The 21,754-nt window shown below is 44.9% G+C and overlaps 1 protein-coding gene across 3 annotated transcripts in view; it reads right to left on the minus strand.

Moving 5' to 3' along the window:
• SRGAP1 (SLIT-ROBO Rho GTPase activating protein 1) overlaps positions 1 to 21,754 on the minus strand; it is a 318,865-nt gene that overhangs the window by 150,132 nt on the left and 146,979 nt on the right. For all 3 annotated transcript variants that reach the window (XM_053555895.1, XM_053555894.1, XM_053555897.1), the window contains exon 4: positions 3,663 to 3,725. In XM_053555895.1, the coding sequence (XP_053411870.1) occupies positions 3,663 to 3,725 (63 nt within the window). The remainder of the gene's footprint in view (positions 1 to 3,662; positions 3,726 to 21,754) is intronic.

Raw genomic sequence — 21,754 nt, forward strand, 5'->3', positions numbered from 1 at the left:
AGCTCCTCACAGTCACTCACTGTGCACACAGACACACAACTCCTCAGTCACTCAGTGTGCACACAGACGCACACACACAGCTCCTCACAGTCACTCACTGTGCACACAGACACACAACTCCTCACAGTCACTCAGTGTGCACACAGACACACACACACAGCTCCTCACAGTCACTCACTGTGCACACAGACACACAACTCCTCACAGTCACTCAGTGTGCACACAGACACACACACACAGCTCCTCACAGTCACTCACTGTGCACACAGACACACAACTCCTCAGTCACTCAGTGTGCACACAGACACACACACAGCTCCTCACAGTCACTCACTGTGCACACAGACACACAACTCCTCAGTCACTCAGTGTGCACACAGACGCACACACACAGCTCCTCACAGTCACTCACTGTGCACACAGACACACAACTCCTCACAGTCACTCAGTGTGCACACAGACACACACACACAGCTCCTCACAGTCACTCACTGTGCACACAGACACACAACTCCTCACAGTCACTCAGTGTGCACACAGACACACACACACAGCTCCTCACAGTCACTCAGTGTGCACACAGACACACAACTCCTCACAGTCACTCAGTGTGCACAGACACACACACACAGCTCCTCACAGTCACTCACTGTGCACACAGACACACAACTCCTCACAGTCACTCAGTGTGCACACAGACACACACACACAGCTCCTCACAGTCACTCAGTGTGCACACAGACACACACACACAGCTCCTCACAGTCACTCAGTGTGCACACAGACACACACACACAACTCCTCACAGTCACTCAGTGTGCACACAGACACACACACACAGCTCCTCACAGTCACTCACTGTGCACACACACACACAGCTCCTCACAGTCACTCACTGTGCACACAGACACACAACTCCTCAGTCACTCAGTGTGCACACAGACACACACACACAGCTCCTCACAGTCACTCACTGTGCACACAGACACACAACTCCTCAGTCACTCAGTGTGCACACAGACACACACACACAACTCCTCACAGTCACTCAGTGTGCACACAGACACACACACACAGCTCCTCACAGTCACTCACTGTGCACACACACACACAGCTCCTCACAGTCACTCACTGTGCACACAGACACACAACTCCTCAGTCACTCAGTGTGCACACAGACACACACACACAGCTCCTCACAGTCACTCACTGTGCACACAGACACACAACTCCTCAGTCACTCAGTGTGCACACAGACACACACACACAGCTCCTCACAGTCACTCACTGTGCACACACACACACAGCTCCTCACAGTCACTCAGTGTGCACACAGACACACACACACAGCTCCTCACAGTCACTCACTGTGCACACAGACACACAACTCCTCAGTCACTCAGTGTGCACACAGACACACACACACAGCTCCTCACAGTCACTCAGTGTGCACACAGACACACAACTCCTCAGTCACTCAGTGTGCACACAGACACACACACACAGCTCCTCACAGTCACTCAGTGTGCACACACACAGACAGACAGAGACTAACGCAGCTGCCCCGGGGTTAAATGACTCCACTGTAACATTCAAACTCACGTTTGCAGACTGAGAGCCCCGGGGTTCTTGCTCCATTATAGCACAGCCCTCTCCTGGTTTCTTAACTGTATCCCTGGACCTGCTAATTCTAGCCATTAGCTTGCTTTCAAATACTCCACTCAGAAGTTAATTAGCAAACTAGAGTGAGAAGGTGAGTCTGAGGCTCCTGGTTCACTCCTCACTTGTTAGCCCCGTGAGTTACACCTGTCAGGTCATTTAAACACAGGTCTCAGGGGCGCAGGTTGCCACGAAGTTCTCTCCCCTGGGAATGTGCTCTCTGGTTAAAGTAGCTCCCAGTGACATACAGATGCTATAACTAAAGCCTCGTTGCGTCCTCCTCCCCTGCTCTGGGAGGTGAGAGGCCTCTGAGGGGCACTCACACTGGGGGCCTCTGCACAACCTGCTCCTTCAGGCTTCTGGGCTGAGACTGGTAAGACTTCTGAGGAGCTGTCAGCTTGCTGATCAAACTCCCTGAGTCTGCTGACCGACTGCATCCAATCCCAGGCTGGATCTAGGAGAGGTTTCATTGTGTGCGTCACACACGCCCCTCCCTGAGAAAGCACTTCCAGACGGTCTGCTGTATTCCGTGACCCGGCTGACCCCTGCACTGTTGCTGTGACCACGACCAGCAGGCCCTTGTCCACGGCGCTGTGACAACTAAGACTCAGTGTCTAAGTATAAGGATGCATTTATATTCCCAGGTAAAACAAGATCTAAGCAGAGGGACCACAAGGAAAGTACCAGAAAGTCCTCAGCTTAACACAGTTTGTGAAAGATGACACAGAATTTCTACTTGTTCTTTGAAAGCCTCCCAGGCACAAGGCTCATTTAACTTTTAAATTACAGGGCTTCTAGAAATGACTGATAGCTTAGGTTATCAGAAATTAACAAATCACATAAAGTGTGGGCTAGTAATTGGCTTTTATCATCTAAAACTCAGCTTGGTTAGGTATTCTGTGTGCAGATGTAACCTCATGACATGAGAGTTCTGCAGGCTGACACAGAAATAGAAGTCTCTCAGGAGGAATTAACATGCAGAGGCCATTGATGCAATTCACGTGTACAGATGCTGCCTATGTGCTCTATAAAAATACAGATTTATCACATGCATAAAAGCAGGAAGTTCATTTTATAAAAATACCTTTCGCTTTGTAAACATTTAATTTATAGGTTCCTTCGATTGGTACATGTCAATGGAACATTACAAATTTAATTCATAAAATTGTATATTACGCACATGACTTTTTAGGAATAAATAGAATTGTTAAATCAAGAAACACATTTCAACAATAAATTTCAGGTTTAGTTTGCTTCCAAGAAAAATTCAAATACAAATTTCATTGAAAATGAAAATATCTATCATTAGCATAAATTAATATTATTCAGTTCTCATTATGTTATTTTATTCTCTAACAAAAGTCTTCAAACACCCCCAAAAGAAATTTGTATTTAGTAACATAATCTTTACATGTAAAATAAAATTTTACCTTACATGGGCATATTAATAATTCCAATTTATAACACCATTTGTTTTAGATTTTCTAAAAAATAAATTTTAAATTATTTAATTTTTTATGATTGTATGCAGTACCTCAAATAAAATGTAAGTAAAATTAAAAAGCAATTTATTGCAAGGAGGAAAAATAAATACCCTCAAATTAATTTTAATATATATGTCATTAGCCAAACAATTACTTGAACTAAAATGGGGTAAAACAAAATAAACTAAAGCACCAGAATAAAGCAACTCTAAATTTCTCAAGTCCCAGAATGGAAACAATTTAAAAAATATTTTGGAATTGAGATGTCTGTACTTCAGTAGAGTAAATTACATACATACAACGCACACACACATTATATGCATTCAATTTACTTGAGTCTGTCTAAATTAGGCAGGAGTTACAAAAATACAGTAGTATCTGTCCTCTTGGTCACATACATCAACCAGCTGGGGATCCACTGACCCTCTGGCTTAGAATAAGTTCTAAAATGAGCGGCGTGTCTACAAACCAGGCCCTAACTCCAGAATTTTTGCAAAAGAAGAAAAATTATGTGCTTACCGTATACAGCTCATTAAGAACCTTCATTAAATCCTCGTGAAGTTGGAATGCAATCTCTTTGCTCTATAATTAAGAAAAAAATTAATAAAGAATATTTAAAAGCGTTAATAGAAACTTGATGGTACATTTTTTATATCTTTAAAAATCCACTGCCTGAAGAGAGGAAAACGCGTGTAATACCATAGACAGACAATGTGGCCCTGATGTAATAAATGTCTCCAGCCAAATGGACAGTACACGGGGTCCCCACAGGCTGCAAAGAACCAACAAGTGGACAGGCTTGGAGGAGCAGCTGCCCACACCCAAATCAGACTTTGTCAAAGGCCGAGAGGGGCAGCAAAGAGAGCATCATGCTGGCTTAGAAGCTGACAGCCTTAAGCATCAAATCTCCTACCTTGCTTTCCTCATAAAACTTTGCAGTGTGAGCCCCCAAAAGCTAACTCAGAAGCCACTGGGGAAATTAACTCTACCTGTTCAAAATAATGCTGTGATGGACTACAATTTTAAGAAAGCACTTTCTTTCTTTCTTTTCTTCTTTTTTTGAGATAGAGTCTCAAGCTGTTGCCCAGAGTAGAGTACCATGGCGTCACAGCTCACAGCAACCTCAAACTCTTGGGCTTAAGTGATTCTCTTGCCTCAGCCTCCTAAGTAGCTGGGCCTACAGGTGCCCACCACAACACCTGTCTACTCTCCTATTGCAGTTGCCATTGTTGCTTTAGCTGGCTTAGGCCGGAATTGAACCTGCCAACTTTGGTGTATGTGGCTGGTACCCCACCCACGGAACTACGGACGCTGCCAGGAAAGCACTTTAAAAGTTGTAAGATGTAAGTCCACCCAAGGTCCATGTACTTTTACCTTTGCATTTATTTATTTTTTTATTAAGGCAGAAGAGCAGAGAGTTTCATTCTTCTATCCAGTTGGTAAAAGACAGAATTTAAAATACTCTACCTTATGGGGCGGCGCCTGTGGCTCAAGGAGTAGGGCGCCGGTCCCATATGCCGTAGTTGGTGGGTTCAAACCCAGCCCTGGCCAAAAACCACACACACACAAAAAAAATACTCTACCTTAGACTAATTCTGAGAATTTGATACAGGAGTATTGAAACATTGTTTTCAGCAGAATCAGTAAGTTATTTTAAAGAAAATCATAGGTTCAAATGACTTACTACTTTATTTTTTTGAGTTCATTATGTAATCAGCTACAGAGAATGTGAAAAAACATGTGGCGCGGCTTAACAACGATCTGAGACAATTTAACAACATCCCTGGGCTCATGCACGTGTCTCCTGCTGACTGTCAGGTGGGGAGTGAGGGCTATCTCCCCGCCAGCTCGATGACTGTGTCTGGGGTGTACTTGGGAAAGTGGGCGCCCAGGATGCAGAATGTAAGGAGGCCGTCAGTCTCATCCTCATCCTGACCCGGTACCTGTGCAAACATGAGGTCACTGGGCAGGCCTCAAAAAAGGCCAATTGTGAAGAAGCGAAGACTCGTAGAAAACAGTGTTAGCAGGCGCCGTTAGAGCAGAGCCTGAACCTGGAGGAACGTGAATCCGTCAGCAGCATCTGTCGTTGGGTTTTCGAGGAGAGCTGAGGAGGGGGCTGCTGTTCGTCAGGCTCTGACAGCCTCTAAACCCCCAAGGAGTGAGGGGCCTCAGGGGTCGCTGTGTCCCTGCTAGGTGAAGATGGGGGTCAAGTCACTGAAGAGTGGAAGGGAAGTCAGGAGAGATTAAAGGAAGCCGACTGAAAGTCACTTCATGGTCCCCGTGACTCGGTTCTTGTGGTGTCTACATTACACCCCGGTCTCCTATGACTGCAGCCTGGTGTTACTTTAATATCTGCTTTCATTTAAGGATCGAGTCACCAGTTTAGAACTCTTTAAGGGTATCAAAGGCCACCAAGGAACCCTGTCCAGTTATCCACATTTCAGGTAGCAAGTCCAAATGTATGTGTGTGTGTATGTTTGTGTGTAATGTGTGTGTGTATATGTTTGTGTGTAATGTGTGTGTTTATGTCTGTGTGTAATGTGTGTGTTTATGTCTGTGTGTAATGTGTGTATGTTTGTATGTGTGTGTATGTTTGTGTGTAATGTGTGTGTATGTTTGTGTGTAATGTGTGTGTATGTTTGTGTGCAATGTGTGTGTATGTGTGTGCAGTGTGTGTACGTTTGTGTGTAATGTGTGTGTATGTTTGTGTGTATGTGTGTGTATATGTTTGTGTGTAGTTGTGTGAATGTTTGTGTGTAATGTGTGTGTATGTGTGTGTATATGTTTGTGTGTATGTGTGTGTATGTTTGTGTGTAGTGTGTGTGTACGTTTGTGTGTAATGTGTGTGTATATGTTTGTGTGTATGTGTGTCTATGTGTGTGTATGTTTGTGTAGTGTGTGTATGTTTGTGTGTAATGTGTGTATATGTTTGTGTGTATGTGTGTCTATGTGTGTGTATGTTTGTGTAGTGTGTGTGTATATGTTTGTGTGTAATGTGTGTGTATGTTTGTGTAATGTGTGTGTGTATGTGTCTGTGTGTAATGTGTGTGTATATGTTTGTGTGTATGTGTGTATGTTTGTGTAATGTGTGTGTGTATATGTCTGTGTGTGATGTGTGTGTATATGTTTGTGTGTAATGTGTGTGTATATGTTTGTGTAATGTGTGTGTATATGTCTGTGTGTGATGTGTGTATATGTTTGTGTGTAATGTGTGTGTATATGTTTGTGTGTATGTGTGTATATGTTTGTGTAATGTGTGTGTGTATATGTCTGTGTGTATGTGTGTGTTTATATGTCTGTGTGTAATGTGTATATGTTTGTGTGTAATGTGTATATGTTTGTGTGTAATGTGTGCATATATATTTCTTGGCTAAGACTTCAGAATAATACAAAATCAAATCCCTTAGGTTCAAGGAGCCTCAACTCAAGAAAACATTCTAGGGTCAAACTAAAGATTCAGCTTTGGGATTGTAAGGCTCCTCCAGGCCACCCCAGGCCCAGTCTCTCAGAACAGGCACAGCTGATCTTTGTTCCATGTTTTGTAAGACTTCAGGTAACAAGGTAGAAGCCGTCTGGCACCGGGCAGAACACTCTCTGCCAAGCGCACACTTCCACTTTTCTTTCACCTTTCTCCAGAGCCCCTGAAGCATTACACGGAAGGTTGTCTGAGAGGCAGCGTTAGACAAGGCTTAAGAGCAAGGACTGTGGGGTTGGAGTGCCCGGGACGCCCTTCCCTCAGCCCCGGGTCTGCGACATGAGCACGGCCCTGCGCCCACCTCCTCAGGTGGCCGTGTGTGTAGTGAGATGACAGACACAGGGCACTTGGAATAGCCCCGACGGCTGCGGACACACCATGACTGTTACAGACACTGAAAGGCCATGTCACTTTCCCCTTTCTTTTGGTGTCTTGTAGCATTTATTCCACTAACTCCCATGCAGGAAGGCCTTGGTGTTCAAGCCCCTCCCCACCGCCCTGGCCTTTGGTGATCCCGGAGCCTGAAGGGCTGAGTTCTACGCTCCAGTCTGGGGTTTTCTTACGTCCTTACTCCTTGTCACATGGGTACTAACTTACCTCCTGTGTTCCCTTATCTCAGGGGCCACGCTGCTTGTGGTATTGAAGGAATTAATGAAACAGCCACTAAGAAATGAGTAATTCCTCCAGTCAACATAATAAGGTATAAGTCACGAATCTTAGATTTGGGGAATCTAAGATTCCCAGTGGGAATTTTAGACTTTGTGAAAAATTGGTGAGGAATTCCTTTCAGTAGGTTGCCCCTTGGCTGCCTCCTGATACCAAAAAACCAAAAATTTCTGCCTGTCTGTTCATTTTGCGTTAGTCCACACCATCCGTGGTGTAGCGAATAACCTGGAAATGCACCATTTCCTTCCCATCACTACTCAGTCTGAAGAGGTTGCAGAAGAGCTGGGCTGTGCTCTGAAAAGCACCAGTCCCCAGGACTAGTGTGCAAAATGGTCTCACGCATGTGTAGTCACAGACACCGGGCAGGTACACCACCAAGCCCATGTGTGCAGGTGGGCTGTGTGGACCTGTCCTCGTGTCATGGGAACCAGGGTAACACCTCATGTTACCCCCACCCCCACTTTACATGTCTCCAATTTATTACAGCAACAAGAAGAAACAATACTTTCTTCTGAGTATTACTCTGGGCCCCCAAAGTAGCAATGTTTAAACCAAAACACACCTGCGGGGGCACAGTCAGGAGATGAATGAACTGAATTCTCTAACTAGAAAATATCTAGATTGTCAAAAGTCCATCGAAATTCAATAAACTAAATATACTTATTGAGTTTCCCCTAGGTTTTATTTCATTAAAAATTTGAAAACCAGGCATGGTGGCTCACACCTGTAATCTGAGTACTTTGGGAGGTTAAGGCAGGTGGATCGCCTGAGCTCAGAAGTTCAAGATCAACCTGAGCAAGAGTGAGACTCTGTCTCTACTAAAAATAGAAAAACTAGCCAGGTGTTGTGGTGGGCACCTGCAGTCCCAGCTACTTGGGAGGCTGAGGCAGGGGATCGCTTGAGCCCCAGAGTTTGAGGTTGCTGTGAGCTATGATGCCATAGAACTCTACCCAGGGTGACAGAGATGCTGTCTCAAAAAAAAAAAAAAAAATGAAAACAGTGAATGCAAACCTTAGCCCTTGAATAAGAATTACTACATAAGAAAAATGATACTGAAATTAAGAAAATCAATCAATGTTCCTTCCGTACAAGAAAAAAATTTATGAAATGATATGTTTGCAATAAGGTATTGTCTGTGGCATTTGAGATTAGATGATTAACATTACTTTTATTCAGGAAAGGACAGTCCTCTCAATTGTTTCAGGTACATAGTTGAACAAGGGAAAGAGATTTTTTCCCTCCCATTAATATGAGGCCATATAAGTTCAAATGATGGTAAAATTCTAATATACTTCATTCGGGTACAGGGGTCCTGTCCCAAGCGGAAGGGAAAGGGCCAGAGCTTCAGTTCAGTTAACATTCCCTGAATGTCTAGGTGTACAAACCCAGAGTTGAATTCCAAGCCTGTTTCCAATTGTTTATTATTTATTGTCACTTTGATGTTTTAGATCCCTCAAACATTAAGTCCAAAATGAACGGTCTCTAAGTCTATCTTTTTCCGTTATGAAAACAAATGAAGTATATTGAAAAAATAGAGAACAGGACAAAAGTCATCACCATTAACTCTGTTATTCCCTCAAGTCTATTTGTCTAAACGCAGGTCTGAGCTGTAAGCATTCTGTTATAATAGTGAAGTATACAGGCCTGACAATTAAGTTTGGGAACTCATCCTAGAAAAAGTGCTACATGCCTCATTGCTGAGTATCACGACGGTCTCCTTCAAAGCCCTCCCCTGTGAAGCTGGGCACCAGCTCCTCATCCACCCTTCAGAGCAATTTCACAACTCTTTTCTGGAAGGGTCGTGAGAGCTGTTGTCGTGTTACCCTGACCCCCAGCCGTCCTCTGTTGACGGAGGACGTTGACGTTCCTCTGTCAACGTTTACTTGGTCAGCTCTGCTTCTCACAGCAACCTGGAAGGGCCGTGAGAGCTGTTGTCGTGTTACCCCGACCCCCAGCCGTCCTGTTCCTCTGTCAACGTTTACTTGGTCAGCTCTGCTTCTCACAGCAACCTGTGACCTGGATGCACAATTCAGGGAACTGTTGTAAGGTTCTCACCAGTTCTGCTCCTTGCTGCCTTCCCTGACCTCCCCGCATCCGTGACCCTTTCCTTCACCTCAGAAAAACGCTTTGTCCCCGTGTGCACGGCTGTTTTCCCCACAGCATTCTCCCCAGGAGCTTGGACACCATGTCCCTGCTTTCACTTCTACTCCTGCCAAGTTTAACAGCAAATTCAGTGTTCGTTGCTCTAATTCAGGCTCCAACATTCTTGCAAAGGCAAACAAAAACAAGCAACAACAATAACGGACCCACTCAGTGAGACCCTGCCACGCGTCCGTGGGAACACAGCTGTGAGACACGGCTGCACCAGTTATGAACCTCGCCCAGCTGTGTGCACGGTGCTACCAACCGGAGTGTACCTGGCAGTTCCCCAACTTCACTGTCACATCTGGCTACTTTTTTTTTCTGTTATCTTATTTTTCCACGTAGTTACGTAGTTTTCAGTTAAGAATAGCGGCCCAGTGAAGGTACATTACCTGTTCTTCTGTTACAGTTTCCAACGTGTCTACGACTTTCTGACCTGTTACCGTAAATGCCGTCCTAAAGGCACATATCTTGCATTTTATGTTATTTGGTTAAGTCAGTTCCAAGACACGAAACTACTAGAATAAAAGTATGAGCACTTTGAAAATCTTCGTTACACACGAGGAGATTATTTTTTTAAAGGGTTATAACGAATTGATACTACTTCCAGGGCAACAGTGTCCCTCAAGTCAGAAATCTGGGGTTTCTCCAAGACTCCTTGTTTTTCCCTGAAGGAGAAGTTACCAATCTTATCTATTCTGTCTGAGCAGTTTTTCTGGATGTCATTAGAATTAGAAACATAAATCTAGGGGTCCTTTGATTAGATACTTCCATACTTACACTTTAACTTTTCCATAATTTCCCCTGCTGGCCAGTCTACTTCATTTTTCTCAAATCCCAAACCCTGCCCTTCAGCCTGGTCATGAACTCTCAGGTCCTGCATTCCCAGTGCTGTGCTCGTCCCAGGCCACTTCCTCTGCCTGCACTCTCCTTCCCGCACTTTGCCTGGTCCAACCCTTGTAAGCCACTCTGAAAACCCTGCTGTCACCTCACCTCATCTTCCAGAGAAAGCAGTCAGATCCTCCCTTCCTTGTGATTTTATAAGACATTCGTTTATTACCACTGCTAGGCTGTGTAATTTAGAGGTTAAGAGTTCAAACTCTAAAACCAAACCACCTGTATTCAAACTACCTTATCACAGTCCGTGGACAAGTCAGATAATTGTGTGAGGCTCCTGTTCTCTTGTTAGCAAAAAGTAGATGCTAATAATGTACATCACGGGGTTTTATCAGGGCGGTCCTCATTAAACACTGAACACGCAACACCACCACGTGCTTATCACATCTCCTTCTCTCCTGATAAACAGAGTTTCTCAGAGCACAGGGACCACATCTCCATAATCACCCTTCTCTCCCCAGAGCCTGTCTTGGTGCTTGGCACCTGGGAGGTGCTGGATATGTGCTTGGTGATGGAATGGGGCCCATGGTGAGCAAGGCCTGGTTTCTGCCGGCCAGAGTTCCCAGTCTCCTTGAGCACTCGACGTGCCAAAGCTGCTTCCCACAGCAGTGCTGGGCCGGGAGGTCCCTGGCCAGCAGCCCTGCTCCGGGGGCCTGCAGACTTGCTCCCTGGAGCCTCCCAGAAAGGAGAGCAAGAAAAAACAAGGGACATAATTAGTGAAACCATATTTAAGTGTATCGAGTAATAATTAATACAACCACATATAAGTGTATTGAGCAATAATTAGTGCAACTATATATGTGTATCGAGCCATAATTATTACAACTATATATAAGTGTATAGAGTAATCTACCAACGGATCGTTGGTGTGTTTGGATGAAACAACCTTCTGGCCTCTCACAGAGGTATTTTTAAAGTAAATCTATTGTTATGACCAGCAAGGAATCCTGACCTTATGCTGAGTCAGAGCGGGAGCAGGAGAGAAAGAGGACAGTCAGATTAAATATTTAGCAGGAGGGTTTCAAATGATTTTAGTGTCTCACACTCAGTCAGTTTTGGGTATAAAAGTCTGGTTAAAGGGGTCAGGTCATAATTCCATAGTGTATGTTCTTTTAAGTTTCCACAGGCCGTGCTTATATGTCTTTATAATAATGCATTCCCTTGATTCATGCACACTCTGAAGACAGAGGCAACTTCATCTTCCAGAATGCCTAATGGAAAGAACGGGTTGGGTGTGACGGCCTGAACCACTTTCTGGATACTTTCTGCCCTTCCTCTTCTCTCTGCCTAGGGATGTGGTTTTGTACTCAGCGAAATCACAACTATTGGAGCATGGAATTAACACCATTATCTATTTTATTGCAAGAGGAAAAAATAAGTATTCTTTTAGACAAAGCTCCATGCTACCAGAACATGTGGGGAGCTGGGAGGAATCATAGATACTGGGGAGCCAGCGCTGCCTTCAAAGCAAGACAAAGCTTACCCACAAAGAGAACGGTCGGGGTTGTTTCCTGGAACACTCAGCAGTGTCACTGCCAGCAAGTGTGGGGGCCTGTGCCTGTGGCTCAGGGCTGAGCAGACAGTCTGCAAGGGGCAAAGTCACCAACACCAAAGCTGCTCACAACCTCCCGGGGATTAAGTCACTCACGCCTGGAACTTAAAACCCTGTACACATGAAGTAGATGAAGCAAGCGTCATCATTTTCATCTTTCATTTCCTCAGCTCTTCCAAAAGCACTTACAAGAGTTATTTCTCTCCTCAAAGGTTGATGAGAATTGAAAACGCCTTTTCAGTGTCACCAAATGAATAACCGGTTGAGGATAAACTCCCCATTAAATTAACATCAGAATGAGTTATAAAACTCTGGTTCAGGGTGTAATATAATTAACTAAAAAATATCAGAAATATATTTCCACACTGGTTTTTATTTTATTTTTTTAGAGTGGTTGGAAAGATCTTTTTATTTTTTATTTATTTTTTGTATTGTTAAATCATCCACACTGGTTTTTAATATGCTGAACTGTCCAAACATGTAATCGTTCAGCTTTATGAACTATTTCTTACCATGACCATAACAATATAATCTTTAGTACGTGAACCCGAGTCTCCCAATTTACCAGCACCGCTGAACGGTTTCTCCCCATGACAGTTCTGACTGTGCAGAGACTTCACAGCTGCATGGCTCCCCCGCGTGACCAGAAAGCTCACATCTGTGGCACAGTTCACGGGGTCATGAGTCCCTTGTGGGGAAGCAAACTGGATCACATTGTATAGGAAACCCATGAGCTTAGTCTTAATAGCACTGCAGTCAGAAAAATCCAAGAGCTGTTTACAAAAAGAAGTCAGTAAGTAGGAGACTTGCTTGTTTATTTTTAAGTCCTCCACTGAACTGGCCAAGGAAAGGCAGAGATTCTTTGAGATTCTGGTGTAAGTTCATCGTGCACACGGTCCCCCTGCTGTCACTCATCCATCCCACCAGCTTTTGCTGAGCGCCGTCCATGTGCCCAGGACAGAGGCCTCTGCAGGGCCATCCCGTCTGGAGGTGGGAGGAGAGAGGCACAGAGGGAGATAAAACAATTTCAATCCCGTCTGATCTCTGCTTATGCAGACAATTTAAACCAAGCAAAAGCTATATTTGTGTAACTCCTAAACTACCTTCTTCATGTTCTAATCAACTAATGGATCCTTAAGAATTTAAGCCAAATCATAAACTTCCTTTAAAGGTTGATATTTAGCCTAAAAGCATGTGCCGTCTCAGAACGACAGCTGGTTAATCAGTCTACTCATGGACATAAGTAAAGGTATGAAAGAATGAAAGGAAATTCCTATGGAATAAGGTTCCTTTCAGCAAAAATGTGGCTCACTGACTACCACTACAGATGATTTAAAAATGTTTGTGGCGGGCGGTGCCTGTGGCTCAGTGAGCAGGGCGCCGGCCCCATATGCCGAGGGTGACGGGTTCAAACCCGGCCCCGGCCAAACTGCAACCAAAAAATAGCCGGGGGTTGTGGCGGGCGCCTGTAGTCCCAGCTACTCGGGAGGCTGAGGCAGGAGAATCGCCTAAGCCCAGGAGTTGGAGGTTGCTGTGAGCTGTGTGAGGCCACAGCGCTCTACCGAGGGCCATAAAGTGAAACTCTTGTCTCTACAAAAAAAAAAAAAATGTTTGTGGCTAGAAAGGGTGGCCTATTGGGGGGCGGATGAACTCAAAACTGTCAAGATAGTGGCAGGGTCAGACTATTTAAATATCTTTAACTTCTCTTAGCTGTTTCTTCATTTGTAAAATAGGGAAGATGGCAGGGTACACTCCACAGGGTTGTTACAAGGATCACACGCGATGCTGGGGTGCCTGGTCCACAGAGAGCATACTTATGTCACCCGGCCGCTCTCAACTCAGCATCATGCCCTTGAGTCATCTCATGAAGTCACTTTCTAAGTGCTAATGCAGCTGTCTATTTGTATCAGCTTTCAAACCAGAATGTCTCACTCAATTCGAATGCAATTTAAGTCTGTTTAGAAGGCTTACTGTTTAGAATACTGGCCTATGTCTGGGGTTCTGTATCAGGGAGGGTAAAGTCCACCCCTGCACAGGGTGCTGCACAGCTGCAAGAAGGCAGAACTCTAATTCTGGGGGCCTGGGCTGCCTTCAGATGGCAACAGCTGTTAGATGCTCTTTTAAACCTGCTTCACTGAAGTTGCGCCAAGTGGCCTTATGGAGTAGGTGTGACAATGTCATCTTCTACGTGACAGATCTTTAAATATTTGAAGGCAGCTCTTGTGTCCTGGCTGAGATTTATTTTTTCTGTACTAAATATTTTCAGTGTCTTTTGCTGTTCCTTTCTGACACAGTTTAAAGAAATCAGAGTGGATTCTCCTTGCCACCCAGATAACTGTTCATTATTTTGCAGCCAATGGTAGTAAGTATGTGTTTGTTATAGTTCTTCAAGGTGGGGAGCTAAGGTCTTGGGAGGCAACGACAACACACCCCTCTCGGGGTCTTGCAGAACCTGCTCTTGCCCTGCAAGAGCACACATGGGTTGCCCTGCAAGAGCACTCCTGGATGCCCAGGTTGCAGTGACTGTGCACACATGGGTTTGCCCTTGGTGAGTCAGGGCAAACCCATGTGTGCACAGTCACTGCAACCTGGGCATCCAGGAGTCAGTGTTAGATGACATTGTCTTGTAGCTGTGCAACCAACAACTTCTGCCGTGGACTTTTCCCAGTAACCCAAAGCACCATCAGCAAAAGGTAATGAGTTCAAGAAAACCTGATTGGTGTGGAGTGAACAGCAACATTCTGGATCTAAATTATTGACAAGGCTTTTTATAAAACATCAACAAAAATCCATTCAGTTCTTCCTTCACATGAGAACTTTTGAAGACGATGTCATTCCAAGTACGGAACTGTGTGCTCTGACCGTAATCCACGTGACGGGGTAAAAATTTCCAGAAAGCAAATGCAACAGCTTTCTCAGTAGGTTCCCTAAGAACAGTTTCTTACTATTCCAATTTATTCATCACAATGCTTACCAAAAAAAAAAAAAAAAAAGCCAATATATGTCATATCCCTGCTTAAATGATAAGGTACAGTTTCCTCCAACTGAGAATCAAAATTCCTGTGCCCCGCCAACCTTACTAGCCCTTACATGGCTGTTACCCCACTGTCTGCCCGTCACCATGCTGCAGGCCACCCTCCTGACACCGGCGTGTGAGATGTGAGCTTTGGGTCTAGGTACAGAAGAGGTGGCCTCACTCATCTTTACAACACGCGACCGTTACGGAGGAGGTAGGAGGGGCCACCAAGAGTCCCATCTACTAACTCCCCCTGGTGTCATTTTCTAGACAGGTGTTAGGCTGGATTGCAAAGCCGGGACCTCGCCCTTGCTCATTTCTCTGTGTAGAACAACATACTTCCTCTAGTTCCCTTGTAAAACCCCCCAAGTTTGAGAGTTTGATCAAATGTGACAGAAGAGACACTCTCCTAGGCAGAATAGCTCACTCTGTCCTCCGTGCGCTCATGGCCTGAGGTCCTATTTCTGTCAGAGCAGTTACCAATTCGCAAGGCAATTTCCACGTCTGCAAGTCCTTCCTCTGCACGTTCCAGGACCCTGTGAGATGCCAGCAGAGCATTTGTGTCTTACTTTTGTGACCTTAGCACCCACCACTGTGCCTATCACACCAATAAAATTTTGCTGAATGAATAATGAAATAGAATGTCTATTCTAATTTGGAAAAGAAAGCGAAGTTCGGTAAAGTTATGTTCCAGAAAAAAGTGACAAGGAAAGGTAGGTAAAAGTTACAGTGGGCTTTTCACAACTGTTCAGTACAATGATTAGACCTTATTAAATAATAAAAGTGGATTATTTTGGTAGACCCATGTGATCTCCATTTTTTGAGTTAAAGATATAAAATTTTATGGACGTGGTTATTCAGGCCAGTGCTTTACCTAGACTCCTATGTGTCCATTTGAAACCATTAAAGTTTAAAAAGTAACAGTGATGGAGGTATTTATTTATTATTAATTATGGAGCATGACTGTTTTTTCTCAGTCTAACTAGTTCACATCTCCAATGTCAAAATCTTTTACTTTTATAGGTTTCTAGGTCGAGCTGACAAAATATTTCATTGGTGAAATGTCTTCAATGCCTTCTTGTTTTATTTAACTGCTTCTCTTGTAATGAGAATTTTTTTCCCCCCTTCAATTGAGATTTAAAAGACACTGGAAAAATCTGACAGCCATCTTCAATATCTGTTTTACAAATGCATATTTTGGGGTTGCCTTAATCCAAGGTATCACAAGTGTTTCTTAATTCAAATATTTGCTATAAGTGCAATCTCCACCAATGTGGCATTTCTTGCAGCTGCTGGAGATCTTTGAGAATCTACCAAGTGGAATTAAACACAGTCTTCAGCTGGTAAGGAATCTTGGCTGGCTCCCAGGACACTGTTCCTGGGTTGCTTTAGAATTTGTTGATCTCAACTGCAGACACCTGGACAGAGGGTCGGACTGTCCTCTCTCAGCAGCTCCCTTCTGAAGGTAGCAACTTCCTTCTTGGATAAAAAGAATGGGTAGGGATTCAGTGTTGCTGTGGCTTTTTGAAAATGAACTTCAGTGCTGGTCTTTTATAAATAACTGAACCTGAATAAACTTGGTTCTAAACAATATATATTTTTTAAATGGGACATGAGGGACTGGATGTCTTTTGACCTACCCCATGTTTCATTTAATTTAGAGTTGTAAACCCTATGATTGACAAACGAGCCAAACTGGAATTTTCTTTTTTTTTTTTGAGACAGAGTTTCACTCTGTTGCCCAGGCTAGACTGTCATGGCTTCAGCTTAGCTCACAGCAACCTCAGACTCCTGGGCTCAAGTGATCCTCCTGCTTGGACCTCCCAGAGTGTTAAGATTACAGGTGTGAATATGAAAGAGGTAAAGTCTCCATCTTTCTTTAAGGCTGCATAATATTCCATGGTGTACATAGACCACAGTTTATTAATCCATTCATGGGTTGATGGACACTTGGGCTTAGCAAAGTATCTTAAGAATGGAAGAAAAAGTATCCAATGTACTCACCCCTACTATGAAACCAATTTATAGCTTTCATATGAAAGCTATAAGCCAATTATAGCCCAAGAAGAAGGGGAAAGGGGAGAGGGAGCGGAGGAAGAGGGGATGATGTGTAGAGGGAGGGTAATTGGTGGGACCACACCTATAGTGCATCTTACAAGGGTACATGTGAAATTTACTAAGTGTAGAATATAAATGTCTTAACACAATAACTAAGAAAATGCCATGAAGGCTATGTTAACCAGTTTGATGAAAATATTTCAGCACATTGTACCCCATGATTGCATTAATGTACACAGCTATGATTTTATAAAAAAAAAAAAAGAAAAAGATTACAGGTGTGAGTCACTGCACCCAGCCTGGAATATTTCTTTAAAAAAGAAATCTGAGCGGCGGCGCCTGTGGCTCAAAGGAGTAGAGCACCAGCCCCATATGCCAGAGGTGGCAGGTTCAAACCCAGCCCTGGCCAAAAACTTCAAAAAAAAAGAAAAGAAATCTGAGAAGGGGGAGGACTCAGGTCATTAAGCTGTGATTTCAGGACTTTGGAAAGCCAAAGTGGGGCAGGGGGAATCACTTGATGTAAGAGATTTGAGACAAGCCCAGAGCATAGTGAGCCCCATTGCTACAAAAACTTAAAAATTAGCAACTTGGGAGGCTGAGGTGAAAGGATCTCTTGAGCTCAGGCGTTCAAGGCTGCAGGAGCTGTCACTGGACCCCTGTACTCTCACCTAGGCCACAGAGCAAGACTCTGTTTCAGAAAAGAAAAACAACAGCCACAAAAATTAATTTAGATTAATATTATTCAACTGGGTCCCATTTTGCCCCCAGAGGACGTTTGGCCGTGGCCACCTTGAGGCGCTGCCGGAGGTGGAGGCTGAGAATCCCACAGGCGCTGGAGCCGAGGTTCCTCCTCGAGCGGCGAGTCGTCTCATGGTGTAATGGCAATGCCGTCCCTCTGTCTTTATTCTCACTGTGATTATGATGCATTTGCTGTGGACTTCTTTGGATTCACCTGGTTTTATTGCGACGATCTTCTAGAACGCGAAGGTTCATGTGACCTGACAGATGTGGGAAGTTTTCTTGCATTTATCTTCCAGATTTTTTTTTTTCTGCCTCACACTCTTTTTCTTCTCCTTCTGGAACTCTGCTGACATAAATGTTAGATCTTTTGGAATCACTCCAAAGGGCCCGCAGACTCTGCTCACTTTTTAAAATCTTGTTTTCTTTCTCTTGTTCACATTGGGCAATTTATGTTACTCTGAGTTCACTGTTTTGTCCCCGTTCTGCTAGTGAGCCCATCTAGCGAGGTTTTAAGATCTCAGTTACTGCATTTTTCAGTTTTAAAATTTCCATTTGGTTCTCCTTTACATCTTCCATCTCTTTGCTAAGACTTTCTATCTTTCCATTTATATCTGCAGTAGTTGCCCTTATTTCTTGGAATTTTTTTTTTTTTTTTTTGTAGAGACAGAGTCTCACTTTATGGCCCTCGGTAGAGTGCCATGGCCTCACACAGCTCACAGCAACCTCCAACTCCTGGGCTTAAGCCATTCTCTTGCCTCAGCCTCCCAAGTAGCTGGAACTACAGGCGCCAGCCACAATGCCCGGCTATCTTGGAATGTTTTTATCATCATTGCCTTAAAAGCTTTTGTTGGATAATGAAAACATTTGTGTCATCTCAGAATGGGTGTCGCCTGACTGTTTTTCCCATGAGAGTTGAGACTTTTCTGGTCCTTGGTATGCTAAATAATTTTGAATTGTCTTCTGGATATTTTGCATATTGTGTTATGAGATTCTGAGTGTTGTTTGATCCTCACATGGATCAGTCTGGTTGGATTCAGGACACAGTTCTGACAGTATCTTTGGACAGTGGTCTCACTGTCCATCTGCCTTCACCCCTCTGCAGTGCTGTGCAGATCTGCCCCGTGTCTGGCTGCCCAGGGCCAGTGTGAGCCCAGCTGTGGTCCTCCCTTCAATGCACTTCTCAGAGTCCTTGGTGGGGGTACTGTCTCTGGTCAGACCCACTCATGTGCAGCTTAGGGGTTAGGGGTTCCCATAGGACTTCATGGTCTTTACTCTTTAGCAGTCTTCCCTGAACCTTTGGTTTCTTGGGCTCCCCTTTACAGCCCTCTACCTAGAAAGCTAGAGTTTTCGTTATTCTACAGAGGCGCACGGTTCCCGTGACTGGCCCATCAGGGGCCCAGCGGCAGCAGGATGGAGAGAAAATAAAACAACAAATGCTCGCCCCACTTTCTTGGATCACAGTTTCTTTGGTCAAAGAGGAAAGTTCCTCTTTCTGAGTTTTAGCTGCCTGTGGTTCCACTCACTGCTGTCACTGCAGCTGTCACTCTGGAATTGTCTGGGGCGTGAGCAAATGGAGAGAAGAAAGAAAAAGGAAAAACTGAGAATGTTCTTTCTTCTCTCTTTGCTTTTTGAGTCACAACTAATGGCTTCTCCTATAGCCCTCTCATTTTATGTAAGTCTGCTGTCTGCTACCAGGCTGCCTTGCATCTCCGCTGAAGGATGCCTCGGAAAAAACGGGAAATCTGCCGCCAAGTCTGTAGGATTTTAAAATGTGGCCTTCCCCAGTCTGCCTGTTACTTTTCTTTTTTTTTGGAGACAGAGTCTCACTGTCACCCTTGGTAGAATGCTGTGGCGTCATCAGCTCACAGCAACCTCAAACTCTTGGACTCAAGCGGTCCTCTTGCCTAGAGCCTCCCGAGTAGCTAGGGCTACAGGTGCCTGCCACAACGCCTGGCTATTTTTTAGAGATGAGGTCTCACTCTTGCTCAGGCTGGTCTCGAACTCCTGAGCGCAAGCAATCTGCCTGCCTTAGCCTCTCAAAGTGCTGGGATGACAGGTGTGAGCCACCACGCCCGGCCCCCTGTTACTTTTTAGTTTCTGAACTGTGGCTGCAGACGTCTGTACAGTCTTTACAGAGGCTTTCAGTGGGGAGACATGGCAGGAAGACTTAGTCCATTTACCTGGAACCCATGTTTATCTTTTGATTTCATCTTCCTTTGGGGGGGGGGCAGGTCTTTACCTAGTGTTATCATTTAGCTTTTGCTGTGTAACTAAACACCTAAAACACGGTGGCTTAAAGCAACATTTTACCTAGCTAACAATTCTGTGGGTCAGCCGGGAGAATCTTCTGGACTGGCTTGGCTGTCTTCTCTCTTGCGTTTTTGTCTGGGGGGGAGGGGGTCTTAGATGACCTAAGACGTCTGCATTCATGACTAGTAGTTGACTGGCCATCACTTACTGGATGGTCCGTTACTTCACGGTTCCAACATCAAAAGAGGTTAAGCCCCAACATGAGAGCCATTTTGTAGCACCCTGGCCCCACATTCACTGCTGTTCCCTTGGCCAAAGCAGGCCATGTGGACCATTTGGGCCAACTTTGCCCACAGTCTACCACAGCCCAGTGTACACTCACTCTGTATTGAAGATCGCTCTTTGGTTGCTTTTTAACATGAATAACAATTTGATTGCGCAGAGAATGTTGGAGTTGTAACTGTCCCCCTCAGTTGTTTGCACGTTTTGTATGGCGTCTTCTGATTTTTAATGTGACATCTAAAGCTTAATCTGTGTACTTTTGGGGAAGGGAGACATTTTCTCGAGATGCTTGAAGGACTTGCCCAGCCGGAGCTTGAAAGTACTACTAAGATATATTTGTGTGTCTCTCTTTTCAGGAACTTTGGAAACTCATCTTCTATTTTCAGATTGTGGTATTTTCTAAAGTGGGAATTTTTTCTCATACTACATTCCTTTTATTTTTGATTCTCCGTCTTTCCAGGGCTTGTTTAGAATCGTCTGTATTTTTTCAAGCCTTACAATTCTCACAGATCTGTCCTCCCACCCATCAGGCGGCATCACCCCCCAACGTCACAAAGGAACAGGAACAGAAACCCCCAGTGCCTTGTCACCCACAAGACGATGTGCATGACACCAAACAGTCTCGTCTCCAGCGTCTCTGGCTGCAGCGAGTCCCTCTGCCCAGCCCCTAAGCCCCGTTCTCTGCCTCCTCCATGGGGTGCATCCATCACACCTGTTCTCTCCTGACATGTTGAGATTTCCCTTTTTGTGGCTTTTCCCCTTCAGCATTTTATTTTTTTTGAGACAAGGTCTCACGCTGTCGCCCAGGCTGGGTACAGTGGCGTGATCACAGCTCACAGCAACCTCAAACCCTTGGGTTCAAGCGATCCTCCTGCCCCAGACTCCCAAGTACCTGGGGCTGCAGGCGTCCACCACCACAACCGGCTAGCTTTCTTAGTTTTGTAGAGACAGGGTCTCTCTCTGTTGCCCAGGATGGCCTCAACATTTTTAACTAGCTTTGTTCTCACATCTTAAAAAAATCTCCACAGAACCCTTTTCTCGACCCCATTCTCCTTCAGATGCCTCTAACAGAGCTTTTCATTCTCCAGGCCAGTTTCCACACATCATGTTCACATTTCCTGTCCTGACCGGCTCACCTTCTCATTATACAAGCCCTGCCGTTCCACTCAGACGGCTCTTGTTAAGGTCCCAGGCGACCCCTTCAGTGACACGTGTCAGACCCTGTCCCGCCAACCCCTCCCAGAGCCACATCTTCTTCCCTTCCCTTCCCAGACACCTCACTGCTCGGGGTTTCTTCCCGCTTCCCCTGCTGATCCTTCTCAGTCCCTTGACGGTCGCTGTCCTTCCTCTCATCCTTTGACTGCTGGTTTGGCTGAGAGTTCCTCCGGGATGGTCTTTCCTTCTCAGCCCGTATCTTTTCTCTGGTTCACCTCGACTGGCCCTGGCTGCAGGTCCCAGCTCTCCAGTCTGGACCCCTCTCCCGACATTCTCGATCTGTGGATGGGACTTCTCCACCCCGTCACCCAAGGCAC

This window comes from Nycticebus coucang, chromosome 12 (assembly GCF_027406575.1).
Source record: "Nycticebus coucang isolate mNycCou1 chromosome 12, mNycCou1.pri, whole genome shotgun sequence".
NCBI lineage: Eukaryota > Metazoa > Chordata > Mammalia > Primates > Lorisidae > Nycticebus > Nycticebus coucang.